The sequence below is a fragment of the Anolis carolinensis genome, chromosome 2 (genome assembly GCF_035594765.1).
Source record: "Anolis carolinensis isolate JA03-04 chromosome 2, rAnoCar3.1.pri, whole genome shotgun sequence".
In the NCBI taxonomy this organism is placed as follows: Eukaryota; Metazoa; Chordata; class Lepidosauria; order Squamata; family Dactyloidae; genus Anolis; species Anolis carolinensis.
In genome coordinates this window covers 208,767,816-208,793,985 of record NC_085842.1, presented here as the reverse complement: position 1 = coordinate 208,793,985, position 26,170 = coordinate 208,767,816, and the positions used below count along the sequence as shown (strand labels likewise).

Genomic DNA, 26,170 nt, shown 5'->3' with positions numbered 1-26,170 from the left:
TCAGATGTTTGTAACTCAGGGATTGTCTGTAGATGTTGGAAAAAGTATGAGAGTGTCCCAGTATCAAGCCCTTGCCAAAATTAGTGGAGAGGTCTTTCTTTGAGACTCACCTATAATGAAGAAGCAGCAGTGGTGCAATGAGTTAAATGCTTGTGCCAGCTGAACTGCTGACCTGAAGATCTGTAGGTCCTCAGTTCAAATCAGTGAGATGGGTGAGTTCCCATCTGTCAGTCCCAGCTTCCATATGGGGACGTGAGAGAAGCCTCCCACAGGATGTTAACACAGCCGAGCATCCCTGGGCAATGTCTCTGTGTAGATAGACAATTCTCTCACACCACAAGCAACTTGAGGCATATTCTCAATTTTCTGTGACATGACAAAAAACCTATAATGAAAGAAAGGCTATCCTCCAATACATTTTAGAGACGATGTGCTGCATGATTCCACCATATAGTGGACTGGCTTGCCCTATGCAGACTAAGTAGCTCCTTTTCTTTCTGCCTCCCTCCAGCTAGTACAGATTATATTTTAAATATTTTTGTCTATGTAGAAAGTATTCTATTTTATCTGCTTTGCTTTCTTTCAATGTGTTATAGTTCTCCATGTTTTGATATCGCTTTCAATTATGAAGTCACTTGGTGTTCAGTATTTCAGTTTAGGAATGTAGTATTGTGCTTTAGTTTTCATTGTAGTTCCTGCTATCCTTCTTTTTTTCTTTTTTCTTTTTTAAAAGCTCTAAATACAGTCAGACCATCTTCATAGATTCTACATCTATGAATTCAACTATATTGAGTTTGGAAATATTTCTCTAAAATCCACATAACAAATCATGATTTGCCATTGTATATAAGAGACACGATTTTACTGCGCCACAGTGTATATTATGGAACATGAATATCCAAAAATGTTCCTATACACTGGAGATCCTGGGCCCATTGTATAGTGTTTGAATAGTTTTTAACTATATATTTTAATGGACCAAAGTCTGCTTTTTAAAAACATTCTTAGCATTATATTTTTAGCTTAACTTTCCTTTTAGATTCTGCAAGCCACCGTGGGTTGATATAATGCCACCTCCTTCGGATATTAGAAGACCAAATCTCATCTTCTCTGACTAATGAGCATGCTGATATGGGATGATTGAAACTGCTTCCGGACATGTTGAGATGGTGCCAGATTGGGAAAGGCAGCACTGGATTCTCACTTGTTAATATGTATGTTTAGCTATTTATAAGGCATGTTTAAAGCCAAGCCCAGCTGTTACCTCTGGGTATAGCCAGGAAGATGTAAAAGTGCATTGGGCACAAAAGCTTTAATCTTATTTCAAAGGTTCAAAATCAAAAGGGAAATTGGGCATAAACCTATTCTCATTAACAACAACAGAGGTTAATGGCTGCCTGCCCCCATATAACTGTAATTAGTTGCAGTGTCTGTAAATTAAAATACTTTGCTCCAATCCAGTAATTTCTCATAGCTGCCCAAATGTACACCATATCTCTCTTATAAGTAGCATGGCCACATTCCTGCACACACACCAGCAAGGCAGATCTTTTCCTCTGCGATATCGGATTTACAGGCCAATTTCTTTGCATGAAAACTTGGTGGTCTCCACTGTTCACTGGGGCCTGCTTAAGATATTTTGTGGTATTAAGGTGAAGCATTGAAGGATGCCCATCATCCACCCACCCAAACTAAGTCGCACATTACCCCAGAATAGACACTTCATTTTGATACTTAAGGCAGAAGGTTTTTCAAGCCTACACCTGCCAATACACAAGAAAAAGAAAGGAAATAATAATGCATTTGCTGCACTTTCATGACACCCTAAATCTACTTCCTGAAGCATCTTCAATGAACACAAATTGTACATAAATACAAATAACAACAGTAGGTCTGTTTCTGCTGCTCATGCAATGTCTGGATGTGCCTGTAAGCATTAAATGAATGCTTGATCCAGAAATAGAATATAACCTGTATGCAATCTTGCAAAAGTATAACCACCAGTCTAGTAACAGTAACAGGACTGACACACACGCATATACACAACCTCAAACAAGTCACTTTTCCAAGCAATCCTAGGATAATTACTATGCAAATGTAGTAAACAGGAGGGTCAGATTTCATTAGTGGAGCTATTACATTGTGAAAAGGAAGAAAGGGGGGAGAAGATGGTAATGGAGACAGTAGTAATATGGTGGACGGGGCAACATTTGGCTCCTAGAATGTGCACATAGTATCCATGCAAAGTCCTTCCCCACCCATGGCTCAGATGGTATCAGTTCTACTGATGCTGATAGTTAGGGCCAATTGTGACCAATAACTTTTCTTTCAGTGTGATTATGAATCACCTCTGGCTTTCAGTCTGAACTGTAAGATGCAGGGCTACTTGTGAAACAGGGCTGTGAAACCTGGATTGCTCTTTTAAAGTCTGGACTAAAGCCAGAGTAGGTTCGCCACTTCTACGGGAGCCTTGAGCTGCCACCAAGATTTCCCCCAGATCATGAAGACCAACCATTTGTCACATCCTCCTCAGAAACAGAGGCAGATTGGATTGACAGTGAATGTAAGTTGAACCCCGATAATGGAGGGGCTGCATCAGTCACGTAGGATCAGCAAAATATAGGCCCGGGCTGTGGCGCAGGCTGGAGAGCAAGCCAGCTGCAACCAACTGCAATGAATCACTCTGACCAGGAGGTCATGAGTTCGAGGCCCGCTCGGAGCCTGTGTTTGTCTTGTCTTTGTTCTATGTTAAAAGGCATTGAATGTTTGCCTATATGTGTAATGTGATCCACCCTGAGTCCCCTTCGGGGTGAGAAGGGCGGAATATAAATGCTGTAAATAATAAATAATAATAAATAATATATTTTGCTGCCCAACATAGAACACACCCTGGCTTCCTCATTCACTTGATCTGGAGGTATGTAGTCCTTGAGGAGAACCTAAACACACTAAAGACACCAGATCCTATTTCGGCTTGGAAGTGAAGTAGAATCAGCTCTGTTTAGTACTTGGATGAGAGACCATCCATGAATACCTGGTACTGAAGGCAATATTTCAGAGGAAGGAAGGAAGAAAACCACCTGTAAGTATTTCTTGCCAAAGGTCATGAGGTCACCATAGGTTGACAGACAACTTGAAAGCATGCACACACAATAATTGAGGCCAGCCAAGACATTTTGGCACAAGAGGCATGAAGTCCAACAGGTGCCCTTCCTTGGCAGTAAAAATAAGAAGAAATCAAAGAACAGTTTCCAATTCTTTTTTGACACCCAAGTTTTACTGCCTGAAGTGACTGCCTCACTTGCCTTAATAGTAGACCTGCCCCTGGTTTCCATGGTACCTGGAACAGTAATCTAGCTTGAAAGGCACAGAATAGTTTTATACGGCTTTGTCCTCCAACATTTCTCTACTGTTTCCCAGCATCTGTTGACTAAAGCACTTGTGCCAGTAGCACTGACTGAGCAAACGTGTGGCAGTAAAACAGCGCTCCATGAGTACATCAGGAGCTTAGTATCCTGCTTTATCCATGGTTTCCTAGGCTGTGACAGCAATACTGGTCGGTGTAATACACTGATAATAATTTATTATGTTTTTTTCTCCTTCAAAACATCAGTTTAATCCTATTTAAATATAAGACTTCCGGTCTCCATTATTCATAGCCCATAATGAAGGGCCTCACATTTTAACAAACACCTTGTTAAAATGTTAATATTATAACACCAGAGATACAAGCATTCTTATTTTTAATAACTTTCCTCCCTCCCTTCTAATTACTGTCCTAATAACGATGTAACATATTGTTATTGTGTTATTGTCTTTTATTTTTGCTGTACAACACATTTAGGGCCTTGTTTACAATTTTCTGCAACCAAGAAAAGAAGCCAAGAACACACAAAGCAAACTATAGCTTCTTGCTTATCTGTTTAAAATGTGCTGGGATGTTGTTGATGAAAGTATCGATTAGTCAGGTACAGTCTTTTGCATGGGTTAGGGACATTACAGACATGACAGGGTCACGGGGTTGCTGTGAGTTTTCCGGGCTGTATGGCCATGCTCCAGAAGCATTCTCTCCTGATGTTTCACCCACATCTATGGCAGGCATCTTCAGAGGTTGTGACTTCAGGAGAAACATCAGGACATAATGCTTCTGAAACATAGCCATACAGCCCAGAAAACTCACAGCAACCCAGTGATTCTGGCCATGAAAGCTAGACATGAGAGGGTCACTTTCTAATTCATGGGAACATTTAGTCAAAGAGATTCACGAATAAGATTGTGAGGTTCACAAAGGGGAGCAGATGGTCAGGCTGTTGAGTCTGGAGTTAAGCTGGAATTAGGAAACCAATAGCAATTTGTTTTCATTTGCTACATGTCTTTTAAAATGTTATTCATTACATGTAATAGAAAGAGCCATATAGACATCCGTATACATGAAAAGTATCCACTTGGTGGAAGATGACAACAATGTGTTTTTTTTATAAGAAGGTTTTGTTGCTATATCCAGATTTAGTTGTGGCTGTATCGCAAACAGTGTCCTATATAAATGTTAGGACATTAATCACTCATATAATTGCCAAGACATATGGACCATTGTTTGCTGATGAGTTACAGGAAGCAGTTTTTATTACCATGACTATCAGTATCACACAAACATATGAAATTGGCTCATGCCAAGTCAGACCACTGAGTCCATCTAGCTTAATATCATCTACTCTGACACCAAGCCCAATGTAGCCATAGAAGATTCTTTTACACAGCATACAAGAAAAGGAACCAGGGACTTTTCAGTGAGCAATCGTGCTACAACTTGACTTTTTGTGTCCCCCCACCCCAGATTTTATTTGTGTGATGTTTGATCAAGCTAATCTCTTTATGGTGTTCCAATACATACAGAATCATAGTGCAACTCTCCCACACATGTTTGCCCCATCCCGGGGTGGTGCCAGAAACAAACAAAAAAGCATGACCAAATCATCTGTCTTTTGTTAATCATTAAGTACAATACAGAGCAATAGCTTTCAGAGATGCAAAATGTACTTGAACTTTCCGTGTCTGCTCAGGTCAGTCTTGGTGCAACAACACTGAACCATTCAGAGTGCAGCCTGGTTCTTTAAAACTAAAATACTCAGCTCTATTGAAAGCAGAGACCAGCATCCTTTGAGAATCCACATTCAATTGCGTGCACACACACATGTACACACACACACCAGCATCAGAGGACCACTTGAATACAAATAATAATAATAATAATAATAATAATAATAATAATAATAATAATAATAATAATAACAATAATAATAATAATAATAATAACACGAGTCAAAGAACATGAAAGGCACTGCAGACTAACTCAACCAGAGAAATCAGCCATAGCAGACCACCTGATGAACCAACCTGGACACAGTATATTATTTGAGAACACAGAAATGCTTGACCACTCCAACAACTATCATGTCAGACTACACAGAGAAGCCATTGAAATCCACAAGCATGTGGACAATTTTAACAGAAAGGAGGAAACCATGAAAATGAACAAAATCTGGCTACCAGTATTAAAAAACTCAAAAAACAGAACAGTAAATAAGAAGCAACACTCTGAGACATGGGAACTAGGGGCAGCTAACAAAGGATGCCCCCAAGCAGAAAGTAGCCAGTAGATGAAGCCATTCAATACAAATTAGGGTGATTAACTGCAACATTCATGCTGACCTCCAACTGACAAGAGTTCTTCCCTCACCCTGGACTTCCCGCAGATATTTATAAACCTTCCTTGCTGAGTTTCTCCATACCTCACAACCTCTGAGGATGCCTGCCATAGATGTGGGTGAAACGTCAGGAGAGAATACGTCTAGAACATGGCCATACAGCCTGGAAAACATACAACAACCCCAATAATAATAATAATAATAATAATAATAATAATAATAATAATAATAATATTTTAATTGTATTCCACTCTATATCCCCAAAGGACCTCAGGGCGGATTCCAACATACAATGGCAAACATTCAATGCCTCCGTAAACAAACAAATACTGACATAAAATCCCAGAGAAACCCCGTATATGAAAATAACATTAAAACTTTGCCTGGCCCCCAACAGGCAAATAGTATCTCCTGAAGTGACAGGAATATGAAAGTTAGTTTTTAAAGGAAAAATTTGAAGCCTCAGAGAGAATTGTGCTAAATGAAGTGATATCTAATTATTGCCAGAAAGACAATGAATAGCTAAATATCCATAGGGTTAAATAATATTTTCTCTTCCCCTTGGAGAAGCCGAAGTCCCTAAACAGTAGATTTGAGAGAGATGCAGAATAATACAACCATTACAAAAACTAGTCCTATAAAACATAACGTAGTATGGCAAATATAATCTAGATCACGACAGTCTAATTTTAGCAAGACAAGCAGCTGAGTACAGCTTTATATTAGCAACAGAGATTTCCAATATGTTCAGAGTTCTCCAGACAGCATTTTAGATACTGGTCTAGTATAATATTGTCTTTTGTCTACACCTGGCTTCCCCAACCAGGCACTCTGCAGATGTGTTGCATCATGACTTCCCAGTTAGTTTGATTATTGGGATGGGGACTGTAGCACCAGACACATCTGGAAGACATCTGGCAAGGGAAGGCAGTCTACAATATCAACTGGCATTAGCTATTGGGTACCTTTTCCAGGCATCATTCATTGCTCTTTGTAAGCAAAATCTTACCTCAATAACTGATCTGTCTCTTGTCAAATGTGGCAATAATCCACATGCAGAAAGAAACAGGAACAGAAATACAAAAACAAACATGTACAGGATGGAATTCCTTCTGTTTCATACGCTAGGGATGTGGAAGCCATTAAAAATGATTCAAAAGTCATTACAAAACTGGGGGCACTGGTATTTCATTTCTAAAGTGTTTCTAAAGTATAATTAGTGAAAATTTTGCTATAACTAGAGTAACAAAATTTTGTTTCTATTTCATTATAGTAATTGTGCATAATTACTATAATTGGGGAAAATTCAGGGGCTCAACTCACTATAATTGTCAAAAGTATTTACCACTCTTAGCCCACCAAATTTCAGAATGTTTCACATATCCAAAGAGTTTCGGTGAATTTTCAAAGTTTTTATAAGCAACTTTTTAAAATAATAACGAAAATATGTTCCTAGTTTGAAAGTATTATTTTCTGTTTAATTGTGTAGTCCTTCCTTTGAAAGCAGTGGTTCTACACTGGGAACTTTATTTTTGCACCAAAAACGTTGTTAAATGTGTGCATGATGATGTTAAATTGATGGACTGGATAACAAAATGTGCTATAACATGATGTCATTTCTGCAAAGACAAAGTTTTTGCAGTTTAATAAATGTTCAACATATTTTTATAATAAAACTAATTAGGAAATGACATTTATAACCCAGGAACAAAAACCATAGTGTAAAAACCATCAAAACACCCCCAACACATGGCCATTCAGCCTCTGAATAATAATAATAAAGAAAACATGTTCCTAGTTTGAAAGTGTTATTTCCTGTTTAATTGTGTAGTTCTTACTTTGAAAGTGGTAGTTCTACTCCAGGAACTTTGTTTTTGCACCCAAAAAACATTGGTAAATAAATAGATGACACAGTTAAGTTGGTGGACTGGATAGTATACTACAGCAAAATGTGCCACCGTATAACACAATGCCCCTCATGCAAAGACAATTTTTGCAGTCTAATAAACTTTCACCATGTTTTTATGATAGAACCAATTAGGAAATGACATTTATACCCCAGGAACAAATATCATAGTGTAGAATGTTTAATTTATTGGAACTCTGGCTAGTTGCAAATCTCTCTAATGCTGAACAGTGCACTGCATTCTGGGAAAGGTAGTTAGGGCAGGACCTTTTGAATTCTCTGGCATAGGGCTTCTCCCTTCCCAAACTACATTTCCCAGAGTTCTGTGCTGTTCCCAGCAAACACTGCTTCCTCTTTTCCCCACTCCTAATGGTGAGATTCCATTAATTTACATAGGAAAAGCAAGGCACTGAGGCAGCCTTTTTGGCTTTACTTTCAGCTTTGATTCCTTGCACTGAATATGAAGCTGACTTTGGGAGCCTTCCGAGATTTACAAAACTAAAATGAAAAAGTATGGGGTAAGTTTCTATTCTTAAATTTTTGGTGTGGACCACGCCCACATATGAGATATCGCCTCGTAAGTACGAATTTAACAAACATGATCTGAATTACGAGGACCAATGAAAAATGCACACCTCCACCGAATACTATGGACGTGCAAAGGCTCTAATGCTGCTTGCCCAACTCAGATACAATCGTTTAGAAGGGAAAACTGAATTAAATAGGGAATTCAGTTCTCATGGGGATTTTGTTCATGTGTATGAACTGTGTCAATGGCTAATCCTAAAGTATATCCCAGAAGCTTGTATTCTGGAAACCTGGGCCTGCATTCAGTTACATCACAGTACTAGTGAATCACCCATGACTGCATATTTTCAGAGTTAGTACAAGGGTGGCATCCAATCCACTTTTTTATTTTATAATTGTACTTGAGCAAAACAATTGGTATTCAGAAGTATTCAGTGCATATGAATAAAGCCATGCATTCTATTTCATGATAGTGAAGTGAAACTTGTAATGGACCATTTGTGACCAGTAGTGTAAAGTATAAGCATGCTTGCAAGTATTTCTATAAGCTCTTCCAGAACTGTTAAAAGTCACATAGTTCTTTGCATAATCACTTGCACAGAGACACAACCCAGGGAAATTGTATTTACAGTTGGCCCTCCATATTTGTGAATTTGACTTTTGTGAATTTGATTACTCACTGGTTTTTTTAAAAAGCCTCTAGGTCCTCCACTGTCATGTTATGCCAGAACAATTTTAATTATTTCAGCAAATCAGGAAGAGTAGGTCCATAACACAAAATAATTTAAATTCTATGACTTATTATATATTTTATATAGATGTAAATAATTTGAATTTCTATTTTAGCTACAAAGTTTCAAGTCTACAAAAAACTGAACATGACTCTAAATCGGTAATTTGCTGGTTACAAAAGAATAGGGTGTGAGAAATGGCACAGAATCAGTTCTGGTTTTGGGTCCCATCCCATCCCTGCCCCTGTTTTTGGAAAGATTCTTCCTGAAACGGAAACAGAACTCAGGGTTCTGAATAACGAATCTGAATGGCCCTCCTCCTAATCTCTCAAAATCTTCCCAAACACAGAATAGGAGCACCCAAAATTCAAAATGAAAACTGAATGAATTTGCACACCTCTAAGGAATAAAACAATGCCTGAACAAATGTTGATTAGAATTAGAGATTGAAAGACGTCTTATACATATATTTCCACTTTAATTGGAATACCTAAACATACTACCACATTTTTAGAAATTACATAAAAACATCAGTGATGTCAAAACTTGGACATTTCAACTATTTCGGCTATTGTTGCTCTTGCAATGTAAATTGGCAGAAAGGTAGGAAATGATAATAATAAATAAATAATAAAACTTTATTTATACACTGCCACCATCTCCCCGCGGGGACTCGGGGCGGCTTACATGGGGCAGAGGCTCAAACAACATAGGACAAAATATAGTCAACATAATACAAATCACACTATAAAAAGATAAAACAGTAATACAATATATCAATTAAAACAAAAATACAGGATAAAAATTGCATTTAAAATTTACATAAATGGTAAAATCGTAATAAATACAGGATAGATTATTAAAAACCCTCTGGGGCTCATTAATTAATGACTGTATCTCCAAAGGCCTGCTGAAACATCCAAGTCTTCAAAAATTATCAAACTTTGGTGAGATGGTGTTTGCAGTTTTGGAGGAACTCTAATTTTTGTTTCTCATAGGCTTAGCATGAGGATTTGGTTAACCGGTTAAAATTTATGAGTAAACCAGAGTTGGGTTTTTTTAACCTGAAAATTTTCAGGGGTGGGGGGTGGGAAAGGACCAATCCATAAAATCCATAAAATCCACACACACATCCCCTTGGCTATAGGCTTAGTTTATGCTCAACTTCTGTTGGAAATTGAGCATAGAGTTGTGCTGGAAAACATACAAGATACTTTGTGAAAATACCCCTCTAGGAATTACTTGCTCCTCCAGTATAATCTGGCAGAAATTGAACATAGGGTCATTCCGAAGAAGCTAGAAATTCCTAGAGTGGTGTTCTTTCAGGTTAAAATATTGCAATTGTATTATTTGCAGTTGTTAGCTTTTGCAGGGGTCCTGTGGCCCTAACCACAGTGAACATGGAAGGCTCACTGTAGCAGGGATTTTCAGTAAACCAGCATAGAGCTGGATTCAGGTCCTTATTCTCTATGTTGCCTCCCCATATGCTGGTTAAGCCATGTGAAAAGTAAAGAGAAGCCATGAGTACACATACACACAAACACACATAATTGGGGCCAGCCACTAGAGGCAGTAAGAGGCCAGTGATTCCAGTGCAGGTTTTAGTTCATACTTAAGAGCAGGGATAAACAACAGGACAGGCGGCAGGGCAGATAACATTTTTTCATACTGCATCTTCCTGGCAGGCCCAACCTAGCCCTTCTAGTGCTACCAAAGTAAAAATACATTATTTCCAGATGCATTTTAGTGATAAAAATATTTTTGAGACTTGAGACTTTGGAATATCAGTGGAAAGCAACCTGCTTTGGTCTGAGCATGATAAATCATGAGCAAAAAAATCACCTGCCAATTGATTCATTTTTTTAAAAAAGGAAACATTCCCCTTGGAGATTTGGAGGAACCTCAGGGGCCACACTTAGGTTTACCAAGGGTTTCATATTGTCCATGGGCCATACCTGCCCTAGCCCTTTTTGAAAGGAACTATCCAGCGTGCTCAACTCTATACTAAAAAACTCCTTTCCTCTCAGTCCCACCTCCGTCACAAGCGCGGTTGGTGGGGATGAGAGATAGGGCCTTCTCCGTGGTGGCCCCCCAGCTCTGGAACTCTTTGGATAAAGATTGCTCATCCCCATAACAATCCTGTATCCGTGACGATTCTCGTACCGGTTTGCATTTTTTACTTTTGTCAACTTGATATAGACACAGGGTCTATTCCCATCCCAATTTGCACTTCCAAGAATTTGCAGCACTTTATCAGTTACCTCGTGTTTACAATATTTATATGGCACACTTTATCCAGTCTATTTTTACAACCTCTCCATTTTAATCCATGTTTTTATTAAATTTTGTCATTTACTTATTTTGTCATTTTATTAACTGTTTCCACAGTTAATAAAAGGTAGCACTTCCTGGTCTCTTCCTCCACACCTTCCTTTCCTCGATGCTCTTTGCTCCTATGGAAATTAGATTGTAACCCAAGATTCATTCCTCTGCTGTCTGAACTCTTATTACTTTAGTTTAGATTATAGTCTGGATGCATGCTTTCGTCAGCAGTTTCACAGCATCTTTCTCCTACCAAATTAATTGCTCTCCACATTTCTGTTCTCCAATATATTCTCTCTCTTGCAAACACACACAAAGTGTAACAATACATTCACACTTTCAACCCATCAAATAAAAAGAAAGAGATGTGTGTCTGTGTGTGTCTCTCTCTGTGAGTCTGGACACATGCATGCCTTAACTGTTCACCAGCTCCTAAGTTTGCTTCTGGAAAAGACCAGAAAAGATAAAGTTCTTGCCCTTATTAAATATTTATCAGTTAATTACAATATGTAGATTTCACCAGTGGGCCATTCATCTTTTAAGGAGGGATACAATAAAATATAGTGGAAAGTTGTGTTATCGTAATTGCCTGATGCCACAGGAAACAACTAGAGCTGCTGCAGTGTATTTTACATTTATCTGCACCACTGCTTTTTCATTTTGTGCACAAAGCTGCCTCCGCTGTTGTTCCATAGATACTTAATGTTTGCAAACTCTGCATTTTCCTAGGTCTCTCCTTACAGGAAGAGAGTGGTTATCACAGCAGCCTCCACGCAAGCTCTTTCTTTCCCCTGCCATCTTTCAAAAGTAGTAAAACCCTTTGACTTTAGAAAATTGCATCTACCTTCTTTCTTCCTGGTTTGGAGCTTGGAAGAGTCTGAACACAGAACGCAACAGCCAGGTCCACATTGTAGCCTGCATTTCAAACATATCTCGGTTTTCTAAACACATGAGACTTTCACACTACAATATTATAGTGCTATGGGTCTTTTTCAGCTGTCAGGATTTTATTCCATGCAATCCTGGGATTTGCAGTTGAACAAAAGATCTTTGGAACTTTTTTCCATATCAGGAGCAACTTGAGAAACTACAAGTTGCTTCTGTTGTGAGAGAGTTGGCTGTCTGCAAGGACGTTACTCAGGGGATGCCCAGATGTTTATGATGTGTTACCATCCCTGTGGGAGTCTTCTCTTATGTCCCCGCATAAGAGCTGATAGAGGGAGCTAATCTGCACTCTCCCAGGTTGGATTCAGACCGGCAACCTTCAGGTCAGTAACCCAAACTTCAGGTCAACAGTCCTGCCGGCATAAATATTTAACCCATTGCACCACCAGGGGCTCCTTAGAACTCTTAGCCTCTGACCAAACTACAAATGCCAAGATCCCATATGATTCATCCATAGTACCTAGCTACATATATCACATTACTGTTTTATAGCATGAAAGGGCTCATTGATAGAGATACAAAGCTATCACACAATGCATTTCCCTACTGGTCAGGGTAGGAATATGTACATTAGGTGAAAAGCTACCTGTGTAGACTGAGCCCTAGATGATGCTGATCGGCAATAAGAAAAAAGTGTCTACTTGAAAACCAAAGGCACAAACTTCTCTAAAACTGGGAGTTTTGAGCCATTGAGCAGAATGAGTGATCATGGTAGGGATCAGAAGGAAATGATATAAAGCCAGTTTACCACATTTCAAAACTTGTTTTGTAATGTGCATTACCATCTTCAAATTACTCCCCTCCACCTAAGTGACGTGATCTACAGTACTTGTAAGACCATTAAGGTCAATCTAAAAAGAACTTGCATCCACCACTGGCTCATGGAAAAAAACTGTGTCACCTTTTCTTGTCTGCTTTCAGGCAGAAATTGTTTGAGCTCAAGCCATTACCTCCAGAATCAATTCCAAACATTACTAACATCGACTAGAGAAGCAAAACTTAATCCATATCAAAAGCAAGATGCTCCTGAAATCCATAAATTCCATATAAGTGTGGAAGTGGGCTTACAAGGAGGCGGGGCAGGGGGCTGTACATGCAAAGTGATACTGTATTATTTTACTATATTTTGGCAGAACTTGAAAAAGTTATTTAGTTGGACTTCCTGAATTCTTCAGCCAACTCCTACAGTTCAGCTAAGTAACATTTCTATGCTCTGGTGAGTTGACCAGTGTAACATTACTACCAGGGAGAGAAAATAAGGAAAAGAGACTCAACAGTGTCAAAACTGTGTGCCCAACATGACTGCCATTGCCATATCTTCCAATTGCCCTGATTTGACCAGGAAAATTCTGATTTTAAAAATCACCTGCTGTCCTACTTTTCCAGCTGCTTTCAAAAATTTTCAATCAAACAACATATACAGGGCCACATGTTGCATCACTCCTGGTACTTACTGTTGTAATTCAAAATCCGCAATTACACATAAGATGAAAGGAGAAGACATACTCAAATGAATTACCTTCGAAAATAATGGTTTATTTTTATTGTATAGTTTATAAAGAAGTTATAATCTCCAAAGTTTTCAACAACTGGAGATATCAGATTTAAACATTTGATAACAGTGGGTTAAGTGCACTAATATTAACTCTTGTACTTAACAAAGTTGCTTTAAAAGGAACAGTTGACTTATGATCTTACCAAAGCTCAGCACTTTTATTTCTCTCGATTTCAGTGCCAAAGACTAAATTTATGGTTCCTTTCTCTGCAAATCAGTTGAATGAAGGGCCCTTCCACGCAGCTATATAGCTCAGAATATCAAGGCAGATAATCCACAATATCTGTTTTGAACTGGATTATCGGAGTCCACACTGCCAAATGACACAGTTCAATGTGGAATTTATACAGCTGTGTGGAAGGGGCCTAAGAATAGCTATGATCTGTCTGAATTATCTGGAACTTAAAAATGCATGAAATTCCGTGTGTCAAGTCTGACTTTAAAAAATTATAGTGTATATATGTTGTTGAAGGCTTTCATGGCCGGGATCACAGGGTTGTTGCATGTTTCTGGAACATGGCCATATAGCCCGGAAAACATACAACAACCCTATAATGTATATATTTTATAAAATATTTTTTAAATTTCTAATGTATATATTTTTATAGAATCTTTTAGCCTGAGCATTGAGTTTACCTGTGCTTGATTCCAGATGGATGACAGATGGCATGACCTCAGCATATTGCATTTCTAATAAACACTGGTAAACTAATAACCATTGGTAGGTTGGCAGATAACAGAAGGGAAGTGCCTTTGTGTGGCTGAAGCATCAAGCTGGGGTTACTGAGATATTTTGGCACCAAAACCAGACTCCTCTCTGTTGCCCCTCCACCCGCCAATGCCTCTGGACTATTTTAGCCACATGGACCCTGCATCTTGTTGCAATGTCTTTTGACTGAGACATGTCCTATCAGACGCCATTGAAAGGATAGATGGGACATCTCTCTAAACTGTAGTCCCGGGAAATGGAAGAGGCTTAATGGAAGGCAGGGGCCAGTTGGCGAAAGGCGAAGTATAGGGGGCAAGAGGGGGAGACGCACAAGCAGGCTAAGCTCCAGAGCTGCATACTAACTGGGAGATGAAAGAGTTAGAGGCCTTCTGAAGTACGTGCTGTCTCAATGATTAATGGGGGTGAGAGAAGGGTGAGGCCCAGCCCCTAGTAAACTACAAGATGGCAAAGTGATTCTAAGAACAACAGAGCAGTGTTCATGGAGAAAAGCATGTCTGCAGACGCCAAGAAAATCTCCTGGTGCTGTTTTTAAAAAGCCTCTTTATTTCTAGTATCAAAACGGTACATTAAAATAGATGCCAAGAGTCATGTAATCATTAAAAATAAACCAACAGGATGCATAACATACAGTGAAAAAACATCACTCAAGGCAAGCAGCGAGGCTGAAAGTTGGTGCCTCTTTGAAAGCGTTCTGATTCTTCTGCAGTGCTAACCATAATACAATTCACACAAGAGGCAGCCATCAGGTGGGTATTTCTTCAACCCTCGGAGTAGCAGCTCTTGATGCCCCTGCTTGTTTTCAACTGAAACAAAATTTTAAAATGCGGCTTTACATTTTCAAGTGTCATCTTTTTATGCTAAATGTAGAGCAGATCATCTTTGGCAAGGTCTCCTCTGAACAGATTTGCAAAATTTGGAGTAGCATTTGCCCCCGATTTCTCTCTAAGCTTTTCAGGATACTGTATACTCTTCACAGATAGAAACTGTGATCAAAGTGGCCAAGCAACATCAGAGTGTGATCAAGATGTATTAATAAAAATACACACAAACTAGGAAAAGCTCCAACAACTTGCGTTTGCCTACATTTACAGGGAAGAGCAAGATTCTGCCCCCTTCTTTGCTTCCTACTAAGTACAAACTATTTTCACATTTTGAACTCAACAATCAAAGTAAGATGAAGACAAAGAGGGGTGTGTGAGAAGGAGAGAGAAACTGGAGCATTTTAGGTGCAGCTAAGGCCCCCTTCCACAGAGCTGAATAAAATCCCACATTATCTGCTTTGAACTGGAATATATGGCAGTGTGGACTCAGATAACCCAGTTCAAAGCAGATATTGTGGGATTTTCTGCTTTGATATTCTGGGTTATATGGCTGTGTGGAAGGGCCCTCAGAGTGTGGGATGACAAAGGATGAATCAAGACTATCTCTGCATAATTGGGACAGTTGGAGGTTGTCATGTGTTGAGCAATGGAGTTGGAGCATCAAGACTTTTTAGTATTGATGGGATTGTGATATTGGCCCCTCTACACTGCCATATAATCCAGATTATCAAAGCAGATGATACGCATTATCTGCTTTGAACTGGATTATCTGAGTCTACATTGCTATATAATCCAGTTCAAACCAAATAATTTGGATTTTATATGGCAATGGAAGGGGCCATCATCTGCCATCACAACCTCTCTCAGTTCTTCATGTACCCTCAAAGCTCACTGTATTTTACTTATTGAGAACTCTTACCAATGTCACATGAAATATTCCTTAAACAGGCAATTAAGACTTCTTAGCTTTGTAAAAGACCAGCCTCTGCAGCAGATTTAAACAGTTGGAACTGGCTTGCTGATGGGGATCAACATCGATCCCTGCATTTCAAGACTTTCCTTTAATGTGTCTGGCCATTATGAGTGCCTCCATTTCAAGCTTTACCCATTGTAAGCCTAATAACAGGTGAATGAGGAAGAAGGGGGGCATATATCTCCTCAGCTGTGCTCAGTGCTTGGGAAGGTTACATTTTTGACTACACCTCGCAGAATCCCCCAGCCAACATGGTTAGTGCTAACTGGGGGATTCTGGAGCTACAATCCCCTTTCTGAAAATATTTGGAAGAGAGACAATAGCAGTTGAGGATAGTGGTTTGGTTTCCGAGCACTGGCAATGTATGACTGTCAATTTTGAAGTGTTTTCTACACAGGAGTCTGCAAACTTGATTTGCATGATCCGTTTTGTTTTCTTTTCTTTTACCTTGAGAGCCACCAATCAGTGTTTGGTGCAAAAGACAGATATATTAGAACTAAAGACTGTTGAAGCCTAGAATTTGTTTTACCTAGCATAATTAGCAGTCCTTTAAAAAAATAAATCATTCTTGTCTACCCAGAGTTTTCTGCTGTATGATTTAGGGGTGCTAAGGATAGGGAAATTATTTTCTTCCTGCTATTATTATATAATTGAGAGTCAGAAATCCTTACTGCTTTATTGCTTGTCACTCTTTAAAAAGAGGATCATAAGGCTGAGAGGTACCGAATGTCAGAAATCCACTGTAAATGTGTTGCCACAGGGGAATGCATTGGGAGCCTCACCATGGATCAGGAACTGTAAAGAAGGCATCAGGGCTCAACAAGGCATCAGGACCCAGCAGGAGTAGCCCATCTGTTGTGCCCAGTTGGTTACATTCACCCTGCCTAACCACATGTTAATTTCCAGGATGTGGCGCAAATTGTGCCAACTAAATATAATATTATTGCATGTTTTTCTTAATTGTGTCAGAAGCAAGTTGAGAACATACTGCAAGTCGCTTCTGATGTGAGAAAAGTGGCCATCTACAGAGATGCTGCCCAGGGACTCCTGGGAGGCTTCTCTTATGTCCCTACAAGCTAGAGCTGACAGGCAGGAGCTCACTTCATCTCGCAGATTTGGAACAACCAACCTTCAGGTCAGCAGTTCCGCTGGAACGAGGGTTTAGCCCATTGCACCATCATGGAATGTGTTGTGTGTTTCCTTTATTTTTCATTTCATTGTGCTGGCCAATCCCACCACACTCAAGTCTCCTCAGTATTTTCTAACCATGGGGTCAAGATGCTGTTTTCACAAAGACATTCAGTTAATTTTTCTCCTTTATTTTTTTTTCTCATGAGGAGTCATGACTCACCAAAAAAGATAATAACACTTTGTAAGGTAGAAGGCATCATAAAAAGGGGAACACTACATTTCAGATGAATAAACTCAATCAAGGAAGCCTCAGCCCTAAGTTTGCAAGACCTGAGCAGGGCTGTTGACTACTATAGAGTGAGTTTGAGACCTCTCATTCATGGGTTCATCATAAGTCAAAGTCGACTTGATGGCAGTTAAAATATTTTTTACACAAGGTATAAACTAAACTATTAGACTGACATAATAATAGTAATAATAATAATAATAATATCATCTAGTAGGCAATATGCCTTGGTAAAACCTGATAAAGTCTGAACCCTGTGCTCTCTGTCCCCACATTGTGAATTATTTTCAATACAGTTAAATAAATAAGAGCTAATGTGTGGGCTGAGAGGTTGGGGGAAGAAGGCCTTCTCTTGGTTGCACTTAGAGGTATTTTTTCTTAATGAGATAATAGCACTGTAGCAATTTCCCTGGTTTGGTTTCCATGGCAGGGAGCCCCTCACAGATGCATAAGATTTACAGGTCCCTGAGAATCTCCCTGAGGCACAGGATGTGTGGCAAAATCTGTATAAACGGGATGTGAGTTGGAAGGGCCAAGCTGGTGGTGGCCGGGGAGTTCAGCAAAACAGCTGTAGTCCAGGTTTGTTAAGGAGCAATCGGGGAAGCTGTAGACTGAATCGGCCTCAGGCACATTTCCCAGGTAATTTTCTCCCATCTCACTCAGGCTTTCTTGCAAGACTGGGAGTCCACAAGAATGGCTTTCTCCTTGCACAGAGAGGGAGCAGTACTCCAAGGGGATCGAAGTTACAGGGCTGAGGAAAAGGGGCTCAGCTTCAGTTGCTGTGCTGTAAACTGCACCCTGAGCTTCGCTGCAAGAACTCAATGTGTCCGTCTCACATTCAGGCTCCATTTGACCGTAATAGATATTCACTTGAGGACTTTGGTTTGGTGACTTCTTAATGGTCCCCTTGGCTGACCGAATGTCCTTCTTGTATTTCATCCTTCTGTTCTGGAACCAAATCTTGATTTGCCTTTCTGAGAGCCTGAGAAGCTGGGCCATCTCCAACCTGCGTGGGCGGCAGAGGTACCTATTAAAGTGGAACTCTTTCTCCAGTTCCACCAGCTGTGTGTGGGTGTAGGCCGTGCGGAGTCTCTTGGAAGAGGAAAGGTGTGGTGGAGATCCAGGGTCTAAAGGAAAGGAAAGATTCTGTTCAGGTTGAACCCCTGATGATATTCAAGATAATAAATTTAATGTCTCACAAAATATTTCTTCTGTAAGAAATCATCATTGTAAAAAATGGCTACACCAGTGATTCTCAACCTGTGGGTCTCCAGGTGTTTTGGCTTACAACTCCCAGAAATCCCAGCCAGTTTATCAGCTGTTAGGGTTTCTGGGAGTCGAAGGCCAAAATATCTGGGGACCCACAAGTTGAGAACCACTGGTCTACACTGATTTAAGATGAGAGTAGACAAAGCTTGTAAGTCAGATGGGAATGCCCTCATGGATCACATTTATCCTGAGATCCACAGGTACTCCAACTCTGGTGCTTACTTTACAAGTACCACCAGCCCATTCGGCATCCACGGCTTAAAAATATTCACCAAAATATCCAAAAATCAAACCTTCATATTTGCCATTTTATATCAGGAACATTATATTACTATATCATTGTATATAATGGGACCCACTGGTAACCCAAGGCTTAAATTTAGAGAGATGCCTCAAGTACTGGACATGACATTTAGCCACTGACAACCTTATCATCCATGTAACACTCCCTTTTGAAGTTGCCCAACTTAACAGCCATCAATCGCTGCATCATCATATAACTAAATCTGATTGGCTGTTTAGGATTGTGACATCATCTTGTCCATTCTTATCAGTGGATGAGGTCACATAAGTATTTCACCTAAGAAGGAGGGGAAAGTACACATGAGAAGGATAATCATTCCCCCAAAAGACAGAGATAATAATGGTGCCAGTTGTTATTGAGTGAAGGAAATGGGGATTCAAACAGATGTTTTAGTATCTCATTACATGTATGTGTTTTTTCTCCAATTTTTTTTTCCATGTCAGGAGCGAATTGAGAAACTGCAAATCGCTTCCAGTGTGAGAGAATTGGCCATCTGCAAGGACACCCGGATGTTTTGATGTTATTACCATCCTTGTGTGAGGCTTCTCTCATGTCCCCGCATGGAGCTGGAGCTGATAGAGAGAGCTGATTCTCGCTCTCCCTGGGTTGGATTTGAACCAGCAACCTTCAGGTCAGCAACCCAACCTTCAAGTCATCAGTCCTGCTGTCACAAGGGTTTAATCACCATTGAACCTGAAGAATGTTCTGTGCTCTTTGAAAAACATATTTTAATGTCTTGTTTTTAAATTTGCAAGGTATTCTAATATTGCCTGCCTGCCTGCCTGCCTGCAGTTCAATTGACATGGTTATGGGAGCCTAACTATAAGTGGAAAACCACCAGAGAACCAAATGTAAGGCTTATATCTTTCTATAATATAAACAAAAGAAAGAAGGAACTGAAGGGTGGGAGGGACAAAAGAAATTTGACCACTTCAAATAAATGTTGCTGCAAACCCATTATTTTAAACGAAACCTCCTCTGTAGAACTGCTGGGCATCAACCCCCATTAACACCAGTAAATAGACAAGATGGGATTCTATTTGTATATACCAGCATGACATCACATTGAAGAAGACTGTCCCACATGCACATGGACAGCAAGCAAAGGATGAGACAGATGAAAGAAAGTACCTGCAGAAGGAAGGCTACTGTTGCGCTTGGTGTTTTGTCTTGTTTCCTTCATCCATGGGAAGACTCGCTTTGGTGGGTGGCTTTTATGCACATTGCGAGTGCCATTGGTGGAAATGTCACAAGGACTGGAAGAGGTAACCAATGGAGGCTGCTGAAACCTTGAGGTCTGGCTGTCATTACTGTTCTCTAGGGATGTCATTTGGTCTGTTGGAGACCCTGTAGGTTTTTCTGGCTCCTGCTGTACCAACAGAGCAGGAAATTGCTGTTGACTAAAAGAATCTCCCCTAATGAGATCTTGGTGCAAATTGCATTCTGAGGAATCCTGGTCATCTTCATGAAGAGCTTTTTGCATTTCCTGTTCTTGTCTGACACTAGGGACGGGGAAGGAGACTGATACCTTGAAATGAAGGCAAAAGGAATCCAGAAAACAGAACCCTGGTTATTACTGCTCAAGAAAGGCAATCCTTAGTGAAATATTGCAAAAGCCAAGGGCAAACATCCTAAATGACCATGCTCTCATTTATTTGGACAAGAACACTCACCAGCTATTCTGGCCTCTGGGGCCAAATCTGCTATGAAAGGAACATGAGCTTTGAAAAAATGACAGCTGTTTGAGTTTCAACATGTCTTGTGTGGAAATGAATCCACTCATATATCGAGAAATGTTGTCAAAAATGCACCACAAATACATTTGTGCACCGATTACTTCTTTTTAATATTTAGTGTTTGACAGTGGGGGCCATTGTAGTGTAGTAGTTTGGGTGTTAGACTATGACTCTGGAAATTAGAGGTAAAATAGCTACTCAGCCATGAAAACCCATAGGATAACTTGAACAAGCCACACTCTCTCAGCCTCAGAGGAAGGCAAGGACAAACTTCATCTGAACAAGTTTTGCCAAAAATAACACATGATAAGGTTGCCATAGGTCACAAGTGGCTTGAAAGCACACAACAACAGCAACAAATTTGACAGTACCTGAAACTAATATATTATTTATTATTTGGCAGTATTTGACTGATGGCATAAGTGGGTTCCAGCTTTTATGGAGCTTAGTGTGGAATAATGTTCAACAGCTGCCCTATCTGGTAGCATTAATATTTAGTTATTTGACACATGGGATCCATCATAAAATGCTATAGTGTAAAATAGAAAAGTATTATTCAGTGTCAAGTAAGTCAGCCACACCTACTTTCAGAATCATTTATTTCATTCAACTTCTCCATATATTCTGTAGCAACTGAACCAAATCTGCTCCATGTCCTGCATGATTCCCAATCCCATCCTAGAATAAATAATAGCATTTGTCAGCCAAACACTTCTGATAATTTATTATAATTGGTATATGATGCCTTAAATGAGCTACTTTAAGAGGAAAAAAGCCACAAATTCTCTAACTTTCTGGGCAGCTTCACATTTAGAATTTGGTTTGTAATTCCAAAACCAAAATCTGAACATCAGAGATTGACATCCTGGTAATATTTGGGCTATTATTCAACCTATGTTTTGCTCTTTGCATTATCATTATTGATAGTAGAAAACCCCTTCTGAATAAAATTTGATGAGAAAACCCTGTGATAGGTTCGCCTTAGGGCTGCAACAGATTGGAAATGACTTGAAAACACACAACAACAACAACAACAACAACAACAACAACCACAACCTTACCCACAAAACTATAATTCCTTGGGATGGAGTCAAAGAGCTCTAAACAGTTCAAATAGAAATCAAACTGCAGTATACATAAATTCCATGCCAAGCCATAGTTACTGAATATGATGATGAGATGCTTAAGCAACTTCCTTCAACCAGCAGCTTCAGATGAACTGGACTGCAATTTGCTGGCTTCCCTTGTCAGTTAGCTGTGAGGTTTGGGGACTTCCAATGCAATGCATCTGAAGGGTTGACAAAGTTCCTTCTACAAGCAGAAACCATGTTAGATAGTGGTTCCTTTGTTGGAGGTGAAACAGCTCTAGATTTTATATTGAACTTTTAAAAAACTGTTCAGAGTACTGAATTGAATTTGCAAAGAATATTTAGCAGCTTTGACAGTTCTGAAATAAAGCCAAGAGCAGATTTGACATGAAAGTCACTAGTTGTCACTGACCAGATATATTCTGAGGCATGGCTTAGTATTCACTGCTGTAGGAAAATTAGAAATAGATGGGAAAGGGCTGCAATTTTAAATATGCTTACTAAGAAGGAAGCCCCACTGGGTAGAGTGGAACCTACTTCTGAATAAACATTCATAGCATTGCATTGAAATAGGTTTAAATATTCATTTAGGTGTTAGAGCCAGCATGGTGTAATGGTTTGGGTGTTGAGCAAAAACTTTGGAAGACCAGGGTTGGACTCTCCAATTAGTCCTGGAAACACACTGGGACCTTGGACAAATCACATTCTCTCGGGCTCCTTCTACACTGCCATATAATCCAGATTATAAAAGCAGATAATCAAAATTATATGGCAATATAGAAGGGGCCTCACTCTTACAGGGCAAACGGTCTCAGAAGAAGTCACGCCAAGAAAACTTTGTGATAGGTTTACTTTACCATGAGTTGGAAATAGTCAGAAGGCCCATAACAAAGTAAAAGAAAAATCTAACTTCAATACTATTTAAAAATTCCTCCAAGTGCTTGTCCACCATTGCTTTGGGGGATTCCTTTGGGAGTCTCCATTCTGCCTCTAATGTGATTGGAAAGAGGGCAAATTATTGCTTATTAAGTGTACAGTGTTCCCTCACTTATTGCTGGGGTTAGGTTCCAGGACCACCCGCAATAAGTGAAAATCCGCAAAGAAGGAACACTATATTTATTTTAATATTTATACACTATTTTAGTAGTTATAAACTATTTCAAGTCTTTGTCAACCAATCATGTGTTGATAAATCACCTCCTTCTCCCATTGCCCCTTGGGCTCCTTTTCTTTTAGCTTCTCCTTCCTCCCTTCCTTAGGCTGTAAATTGTAATTTTTATGATTTATAATAGTCTTTTTAGAGTTTATTGAAAAACCGCAAAACAGCGAATCCACGAAAAGTGAACCGCAAAGTAGTGAGGGAACACTGTACTGAGTTAGAATGTGCCCCTGTGTGGGGAGTTAGAAATCCATCATTTCCATTAGCATAAGAAGCCACATTTCTTCTCCCATCCTGAGTTCTTTATTGCTTTTGTTGAGAACGGGGAAGTAAGATACCTTATGCTAGAAGAAACAGTAGGCTTGTCCTAATCCCCTAAACATCTGAAGTTGCTACCAAGGATATGCTTGACAAGCAAAGGCAACTGGTGGCATCAATATTATTGTTGGCAGCGATGAATAATGCACTTCATGGCTTAGGATAGCTATCCAAGTGACTATTTTGGGAGGAATAAATCTCTCCCTCACCTCAGCCCTAAATAAATTCAGTCTCTTGGTTGGAGTAAAATCCAGAATGACTCCATTGCCCAAAGAAAATTGCAAACAAGAGCTAATGTCATACATAAGGAAATACTTCCCACAGTTCCTCCCATTATTTTGTATACCTAGTGGGCATATTTGCACTCTACATCTTGCGTACGTATACTGTCCAAACTGAGACTATCACACTTTAACCATGAGAAGACACGATTCACTAGAAAATATAATGGTAAGGTTAAAAGCAATGGGACTAAATGAAGATTGCATATTCTTTTTTTGAATTTTTGCCATCTGGCAGATGGTACAGGGTGACAAAAACAAGGACAAACAGCCCAAATGATAGTTTTTATCCTAGAGCTGTCGCTATGTTGAACTCTGTGGTTTTGCATTGATGCGGCATTGGGAGCTGTGTAGTGATGTTGGGGAGGGAGGGGTGGCATGTAATTTTGTTGACAAATAAAGCTATTCTAGTCTATTTCTGATGGAGAGATTCAATCAATGAAGCCACGTCCCTGAATCTGCAAGACCCGAGCAGGACTGTTTATGACAGTGTGACTTGACAATCTCTCATTCATGGTGTCTCCATAAGCCAAAGCTGACTTGAAGGTGGTTTACAAGTCCAATATATAAAGTAACCATTATTTCTATCAGTGACCTAATAATAAACACTACCTCCTCTATCCCTATTTCTTTCAGCTGATATATTCAGAACTATGGAAGATGTGCTTTCTTTCTTTTCTTTTCTTTTCTTTTCTTTCTTTTCTTTCTTCCTTTCTAGAAATAAAAGTTAATGACTCTTCAAAGGCAGGCAGACTGTAAATATAATATTACAATCATTGGAAATGTTGCATGGTAGAAGAATGGAGATTGCACTACAGAGAGGTCTGTATTTCATAATTACTATTGATGCCCATGTTAGAAGTAATTGCTTGCTTCATGTAAATACCGAAATCGTTCATGGAATAATATTTGGCTTGCAGCCAATATAGGATCTATTGACAGCAAATGGCTGCAGTGGAAGTGAGTGGGGGGGAAAGCAAGAGGTATTTGCAGGCATTTCCTCACTCACCCAATGACCTTAGATTCCTCAACAGGCAGGTGTGTGTAGGTGTGTGTGTGTGTGTGTGCATTTTTTAAAAAATGAAACTGTATTCGCCTTAGAGAGATGAGCAGAAGCTATTAGGAAAGTCATTGGCTTTGTGGAAAAGGTGGCAGGCATACAAAAAAAAATCTCAGAAAGGAGTATTTGATTTAGCAAGAGCAACGGGAGCTAATAAAATTAAGTTATCTGGTAAAGCTCTGTGAGCAGCTGCTCCTTCAGGAAATGCATGGGTCAAAAATCTGCTTTTGTGGGATGAAAATTCTGAGACAGAAAGAGGAAAACATACCATGCACTTTATCAAAATTGGTATTAGAAAGAAATTATTTTTGCATAAAGGAAAAACTAAATTCTGAATCTAGGATTCATGAATATATACATGAATGTATATGCAAATGTTATATCTTTAAGAATTTTATGTTTACATATACAGTAGAGTCTCATTTATCCAGGCTAAACGTGCCAGCAGAAGCTTGGATAAGCGAATATCTTGGATAATAAGGAGGGGTTAAGGAAAAGCCTATTAAACATCAAATTAGGTTATGATTGTTATACAACAAATTTGACAGAAAAAGCAGTTCAATATTCAGTAATGTTATGTTGTAATTACTGTATTTACGTATTTAGCACAAAAATAACATGATATATTGAAAACATTGGCTACAAAAATGGCTTGGATAATCCAGAAACTTGGATAAGCGAGGCTTGGATAAGTGAGACTCTACTGTACATTGTTTACATATTTATATATGGATTACATATCTCTATATAAAGTGTGTGTGTGTGTGTGTGTGTTAAAAGGTGCATCTTACATATTTGATCATCTAAATAAATCAGGCAGGAAATAACTGATACATAAGTTCTATCCTATCAGTTAAAACTGTTCACCAGGCATTGTTCAATATATGAACAATTTCAACAGAAAGGAGGAAACCATGAAAATGAACAAAATCTGTCCACCAGTATTTAAAAAACTCTAAAATCAGGACAGTAAATAAAGAGTAACACTCAAAAAACAGGGAATTCCAGACAGGAAACAATCAGAGCCAGTTAACACCTCCCAACAAAAGCTTCCCTCAGACAGGAAGCAGCCAGTCTTTGAAGCTGCAAGGCCATTCAATGATAATCAAGGTAGCCAATTGCAACATTCACAATTGCCTCAAACAGACAGGAGTTCTTTCTCTCACCCTGGACAGTCCACAGATATATAAACCTCACTTGCTTAGTTTCCAGCAGACCTCACAACCTCTGAGGATGCCTGCCACAGAGTGGATGAAACGTCAGGAGAGAATGCTTCTGGAACATGGCCATGCAGCCTGGAAAACTCACAGCAACCCTATGTC

General features: G+C 39.3%; 2 protein-coding genes across 5 annotated transcripts in view; both read right to left on the bottom strand.

Annotated features, from left to right (window-relative positions):
• hoxc10 (homeobox C10) overlaps positions 1-26,170 on the bottom strand; it is a 219,035-nt gene that overhangs the window by 25,354 nt on the left and 167,511 nt on the right. The window contains exon 4 of one of the 2 annotated variants that reach the window (XM_062971625.1): positions 227-308. The exons of the other annotated variant lie outside the window; for it this stretch is intronic. The gene's annotated coding sequence lies outside the window, so the exon portion shown is untranslated. Of the gene's footprint in view, positions 1-226; positions 309-26,170 lie in introns of those variants that run through there. 2 annotated transcript variants of the gene reach the window in all.
• Positions 17,515-26,170, bottom strand: part of LOC100551789 (homeobox protein Hox-D3) — a 107,159-nt gene continuing 98,503 nt past the window's right edge. For all 3 annotated transcript variants that reach the window (XM_008103637.3, XM_008103633.3, XM_008103635.2), the window contains exons 3-4: positions 20,338-20,734; positions 17,515-18,760 (exon numbers count right to left, since the gene is read on the bottom strand). In XM_008103637.3, the coding sequence (XP_008101844.2) occupies positions 18,072-18,760; positions 20,338-20,734 (1,086 nt within the window). In that variant the 3' untranslated portion in view covers positions 17,515-18,071. The remainder of the gene's footprint in view (positions 18,761-20,337; positions 20,735-26,170) is intronic.